This window comes from Sus scrofa, unplaced genomic scaffold (assembly GCF_000003025.6).
Source record: "Sus scrofa isolate TJ Tabasco breed Duroc unplaced genomic scaffold, Sscrofa11.1 Contig524, whole genome shotgun sequence".
NCBI classification, from domain to species: domain Eukaryota; kingdom Metazoa; phylum Chordata; class Mammalia; order Artiodactyla; family Suidae; genus Sus; species Sus scrofa.
This window is the reverse complement of record NW_018085235.1, coordinates 332,497-339,297: the sequence shown is the minus strand read 5'-3', so window position 1 is coordinate 339,297 and position 6,801 is coordinate 332,497. Positions and strand designations below refer to the sequence as shown.

At 36.4% G+C, this 6,801-nt stretch overlaps 1 protein-coding gene across 1 annotated transcript; it reads left to right on the top strand.

Moving 5' to 3' along the window:
• The first annotated feature begins 4,887 nt into the window (after positions 1-4,887).
• LOC100154752 (olfactory receptor 6C3-like) lies at positions 4,888-5,826 on the top strand. The gene has a single exon (XM_001927126.3). It carries the CDS (start codon positions 4,888-4,890, stop codon positions 5,824-5,826), a length of 939 nt encoding a protein of 312 aa, XP_001927161.3.
• The last annotated feature ends 975 nt before the right edge of the window (positions 5,827-6,801 follow it).

Sequence of the window (6,801 nt, the reverse complement as noted above, 5' to 3'; positions counted from 1 at the left end):
TAGGTGTCCTTGCGAGAACTGTTCCATTTGTGGATGTATTCCTGATGTGTCTGTGGGAGGACATGCACTCCACATCCTCCTGCTCTGCTGTCTTGACTCAGTCTCTCCTGTTACTGTATATTTTTAAATGTCTGGTTGGGTAAATTTTTTTCTCAGTTTTAAACATTTTATTGAATTATAGTTAATTCTTTTTTTTTTTTTTTTTTTAAGGGCTGTACCCACGGCATACAGAGGTTCCCAGGCTAGGAGTTGAATCTGAGCTGTAGCTGCTGGCCTATGCCACAGCTACAGCGATGCAGGATCCGAGCTTCATCTGTGACCTATCCCACAGCTCACAGCAATGCCGGATCCTCAACCCACTGAGCAAGGCCAGGGATTGAACCTGTGTCCTCATGGAGGCTATTCAGATTTGCTTCCGCTGAGCCCCAACGAGAACTCCTGAGTATAGTTGACTTAAAATGTTGTGATAATTTCTGGTGTAGAAGAACTTGATTCAGTTATACACATACACACATCCATTCTCTTTCAGATCTATTTTCCCCACATAGATTATATACCTCAGTGTGCCTGTGCCAACCCAAACCCCCAGACCATCCGCCTCCCACACACACACATACCTGTCTCCTTAGGTAACAGTAAGTTTTTCAAAGTCTGTGATTCTGTTTCTGTTCTGCAAATAGGTTCATTTGATAAATTTATATTTTTGTCTTATTTAATTGTTCAGACCGAAATGTTGAAACTCATATAAAAGAGTTGTGTTTTTCTGTTGGTATGGCCTACAATGGTGTCAGGAACTTGGATGTGTCCTATCTCGTTTATTTGCCATTCCTACACTAACTGGTCCAAATGGTGTGCCATCAGATCTGCATTTCAACCATGAGCAGGTAAAGAGTAAGGGGATGGAAATCTCTTTTAGCAGAGGCTAAACCATGGAAGCTGCACTAGCGTATCTCCATTTACATTCTTTGGAGAAGTTAGTCACATGGCCACAACAAATTGTAAGGAAAGCTAGCTATAGAAAGAGGTGGTAAGAATTCTATTAATTTAGAAGAAGTGGAGGATGTTTAGTTACTGTGAGTTTGGCTTAAGATCAAGTAGAAACTATCACAAAGACTATTTGGAGAAAAGCTTTCAGAAAAGAAGCTGAAGTTATAGAGGACATGAAATGTTAGGTGTGTATGCGGTATTAACATGTTGCATTTACCTTGAAGTACAATAAATTTCTGCATCTCTTTGTGTCACTTTTCATTACTAACTAATCTTTTCTGTTTTGTTTCCAAATGCTCATCTATACACTTGGGATTTTAACACAGAAGATGTGGAGGGCATACAGATGTTAGAGAAATCTAGATCAAAATCTCTGGAGGCAGAAGTAAAAAATTTTTTTTCAATATATATTTTAATGTTTAAAACTCTTCAGATCCTGGGAGTAATACCAGGGTAACAGAAATTTTTGATCCTTTGGGATTGGTGTTCTTAGATATCATACTCTCCTGAGTGTTTTCCATAATCATTAGATATTTTCCTTCAAGGCACAGAGAATGTAAATACTACATGGGATTAAGTGTTGAGTAAAAAGTTGCCAAAAATAGATGAGAAAAATATAATCATAAATTGAGAGATAGAGTGAAATCTATTCATAGAGGAGTGATTTATCAGTGTGCTCTGTTAAGCAAGGTTTAAAAAAAGGAGTGAAATATTGAAGTAGCGATGATTTTGTCTGAACAAATCTGTCTATATGTCTTCTTCAAAAAAGATGGGGATTTTAAGTATTTTTGGCAGACTGATTTAGGACTCAGTAAGATGAATAGTCTTGGTATGTCTAAGATGTAAAGATCGTATTTCCTGTTAGATGTGTTTTCACCTACCTTTGTTCTATTTTTGCCATTATTGTTAACCTCCTCTTCTCTAACTTTTGAATTACTGATTTAAGGGAAATTGTGAAAGAATATACAAGCCATACTATCATAATTTGGTACTGAATAACTTCTCCTGTTAAAAGTTTTTCTGACATCCACCATATCTAACACAAGTAAACATCAGTGCATTCATAGACATGACTTCTATTCGTTTTGTAATGTGAATTTTGTTAATAGTGTGTGTTTAGAAGACTTGGTGTGTGCAATTTTTTTTTCTTTCTCGGTCCTCCCATGGCATATGGACGTTCCCAGGGCCAGGGATCAAATCCAGGCTGGACCTGTGACCTACGCCAAGGCTGCAGCAATACTGGATCCTTAACCCACTGTGCCAGGCAGGCGATTGAACCCATACCACCGCAGAGACACCTAACCTGCTGTGCCACAGTAGGATCTCTGAAATTGTTGAAGCAATCTGATGTAGTATAATTCTGATTTAGGTCTTTAGATGTCAGCATTCTGGATGTATGCATTCTTACAATTGTTGACATTGAGTCATTTGTGTAAATGAAAAAAACATAATAGATTGCTTCATAATTATGTGAATGTGAAAGAGATGTCAGGAATAATAATAGCCATTTCTTTTACCCATATATGTCTGTCTACATTAACTACATTGTTTTGACAGCTGATCTCATTTCTCATTTTCTTATCTTAGCATCCCCCTGTCAACATCTCTGGATATTACTGGAAACAACCTTTAGCTCTGTGTGTGTGTCTGTGTGTATATGTATGTATGTATATGTGTGTGTGTGTATATGTATATGTATATATATACACACACAGATACACATGCCTGTATCCACAATACAAAAAACATTGTCTTAGCTGGTGCCCATCACAAAAACTTAGACATTTTTAGGGGTTTGTTGATGAAGATACTGAGGAAGAAAAATTTCTTTGGAGATACCATTAATCTTTTTTATGAAAGATATATGCTACATCTGATCTAAAATTATTTGTATAAAGTGTTTCACTATTTTTTTTTTTTTAGTCTTGTCTTTTTAGGGTAGCATCCGTGGCATATGGAGATTCCCAGGCTAGGGGTCGAGTGGAGCTACAGCTGCCGGCCTACACCACAGCCACAGCAATGCCAGATCCGGGCAGCATCTACAACCTACAGCACAGCTCATGGCAGTGCCAGATCCGCAACCCACTAAGCAAGGCCAGGGATTGAACCTGCAACCTCATGGTTCCTAGTCGGATTCGTTTCTGCTGTGCCATGATGGGAAGACAACTTTGGAAAATACATTCTTTCAAACTTCATCCTAATCTCCAATCGGCTAGCCATACAACCCTGAACAATAGGACTGTCACATGTAATGCATACCCAATGTTGAAAATAATTATCTACAATTAAATCTTGAATCGCATGTTTACTATATATTTGAATATCCTTATAACAGGGAAATGTATGCCTCCTAAAATTTTGTCAACACTTTTAAGATTCATTATGTGTTTAAAATTTAGCATATAGTCACACTTCATCTCTTAGGCCATGGTGTTCTCAAAATTGTTCATCTGTTTGTGTTTTATTAGACAAAGTTGGAAATGGTAAGTGTAAAGAGTAGAAGCAGATAGAAATTTTATTGCTGACATTTTTGACTTACTTTTATTTGCTAATTTTTCAAATTAGATTACAAATAGTTACTTACTAGTTTACCAAATTTCATTTAAAATTTAACTTATTTACATATTTTAATCTATTTTTAATATTTTTCTCCAATTAACAATCTTATCTCTAAAAATCATTCTTGCCTCTCTAGGTTTTTATAAGTTTCCTCTTCATATTGTCTTCTTTCTACTTCTCACACCTCATACAATTTCCTGAACACATACTGTATATTTTAATGTCCTATATTCTCATCTTCACCCTATCTACCTGGTATACTCTCAGAATCATTCTTGTAAGATGTATTGAAATTATTATAATGTCCCTGCTGATTTTGTTTCAGGTTACAAAGTAGGAAGTGTGGGAGTTGGTAACAGAGATCAAGGGAATGGAATTACTGATAAGGGCAGAAAATAAATACATTACTGACAACTCATATTCACTTCTCTGAGGTTGGATCTCATTAGCCGTGAAAGTAGATGACACATTCAGACATTTGAGTTTGATTAGTTGAGTAAAATGGTAAAAGTGTACCAGCCATACTTATTGATGATAAAGCTAGAAGGGGTGTGTGTGTGCGGGTGTGTGTGTGTGTATCAATTAAATGCAAAACATGGACTCATGTCCTTGTAATAACAGGTACCATTTTACTTTTATTACACAAACCTCTTATTGAAAAGGAAATGGCATTCATCCCTTCTTATGCAATATCAAATATGGAAAAAAGTATTTTTCTCTTCTTTAAAAGTCCCTCCAATTATCCTTCAGTTTATTCACAATCAACAATCAGTACTATCATGTAGGTTATTGGGTGGCAGAATTGCAAACTAAAGATTGAATTCTCTGTCCAGATACTCTGGAAATGCCAACTCTTGGTCTTCATGGCGTAAACAACTTTAAAATATGAATGAGGAGTTCCCGTCATGGCGCAGTGGTTAACGAATCCGACCAGGAACCATGAGGTTGCGGGTTCGGTCCCTGCCCTTGCTCAGTGGGTTAACGATCCGGCGTTGCCGTGAGCTGTGGTGTAGGTTGCAGACGCGGCTTGGATCCTGCGTTGCTGTGGCTCTGGCGTAGGCTGGTGGCTACAGCTCCGATTCGACCCCTAGCCTGGGAACCTCCATATGCTGCGGGAGCGGCCCAAGAAATAGCAACAACAACAACAAAAGACAAAAGACAAAAATAAATAAATAAATAAATAAAATATGAATGAGCATTTTATTGTTCTGTTTGAAACATCATTTTGCTAACTGCCTTAAACACTAGTAATCACTGTTGTTTTTCATTGGGATCATTCTTATCTTCATTTTTTTTCTTTTTTTCTTTTCTTATGTAGACCTGGAAAAATAGAGGAAAGTAATGGGAAACCATACAAGAGTGACTGTGTTTATTCTAGCAGGTTTGACTGATGACCCACAACTGAAAGTTGTATTATTCGTCTTCCTACTTCTCACCTACTTACTAAGCATCACTGGAAATCTGATCATTATCCTACTCACCCTGGTGGATATTCACCTCAAGACCCCCATGTATTTTTTCCTTCGGAACTTTTCCTTCTTAGAAATTTCCTTTACTACTACAAGCATCCCTAAATGTCTTGTAATGATGGTAACTGGGGACAAAACCATTTCCTATAACAACTGTATTATTCAGCTGTTTTTTGTCTTCCTTTTTGGAGCATCTGAATTTTACTTGCTGGCAGCAATGTCCTATGACCGCTATGTTGCCATCTGTAAGCCCCTGCATTACACAGCCATCATGAACAGTAAAGTCTGCATTCAGCTTGTCCTCAGTTGTTGGCTTGCTGGGTTCTTTACCATCTTTGTACCTCTCCTCCTGGTTCTAAAGCTTGACTTTTGTGCTTCCAACATTGTTGATCATTTTGGGTGTGACCCAACTGCCCTCCTGCAGATCTCCTGCTCAGACACGCATCTCACTGAGACCATGGGATTCCTCTCAGCTGTGGTGACACTTGTGATCACGCTTGTAGTGGTGATAATATCATATACCTATATTGTATTAACAATTCTAAAACTCCCCTCAAGTAGTCAGAGGAAAAAAGCTTTCTCAACATGTTCATCTCATATGATTGTGATATCCCTTTCTTATGGCAGCTGCATCTTCATGTATGTTAAACCTTCAGTCAAACAAAGAATATCTTTTTCCAAGGGAGTTGCAGTGCTCAGTACCACTGTTGCACCACTTTTGAGCCCTTTTATCTACAGTTTACGGAACCAACAAGTGAAAAGAGCCTTTGTGAATATGATACATAGGACTGTTTCTTTCTCAAACAGGTGAATATGCTATTGCTCTATGTGTAAAGGAAATCAACAAAAAAGTCTCTGTTAATAACAGTTTGTTTTTAGCTTCTTCCCTTTTTCTCTTTCATTTGGTATTGATCTTTCTCTCTTTTCACACTTTGTTTTTGCAAAAATCTTTGATCCAAAGAAGCTAATTTTATTTATAGTCTTCAGTAGAGAGTTTTTTCTCATGCAATTTCCTTTCCCTCTGATTATATGAAAGAAGTCAATCTAATTTTTTTAGTCTGTCTCTTTTGTCTCTGAATTCTAGGTAATCAAGACTGTAAGATATTTTTCATCCAAATTATATCTAATATAGCACAGAATGTAAATGTTACTGCCATCCTTTATTTCTATGTAGTTACTATCTAATTAAGACTAATATTTTTTATAATGGTACCAATTTATCGGTGTACACTCTAATGAAATGAAAGAAAATTGTAGCAGAGATTAGTGTTAATGTTCAAATTAGAAAATATTTGCTTTAAAAAAATGATTGTTATATTACTGTCCATATAAACTAGTTCTTTAGTGTCTCTTTGAAAATCATTAACATTTACACACATTCAGAAGTATTAACATTTGCAAGTATTTCAATTATAAATGAGAAAGGCATTATTTTACTGGTTTATTTTAAAAATCAATGATGAAATTCAATAGTTATTGAGTTTGGGGAATAGTTATACCCAATAAACTCTGTCTTCAACAACTTGGGATCCTTCTAAAGCTAGTTGTAGCATGAGTGTAAATGTTGGATTTAGGAGAACAATGCTAAAAAAATTTATTTATTCTTTTATGGGTATTGCAGCCATGGACATAAAGACATATAGCTAAATCCCCTACCAAGGAACCAAACAATAGAATTATCTAAAATTTCCCTTAAGAAATTCTGAAATGCTGGTAATAATCTGGATTTGGGACATCAAAGCAATTTCTGCATTTGACCAGAATTTTAAGGGCACGGAATGTGAAA

What these genes read in the sequence shown, in the direction of transcription:
- LOC100154752 (XM_001927126.3), top strand. Translation starts at nt 4,888, where the DNA reads ATGGGAAACCATACAAGAGTGACTGTGTTTATTCTAGCAGGTTTGACT.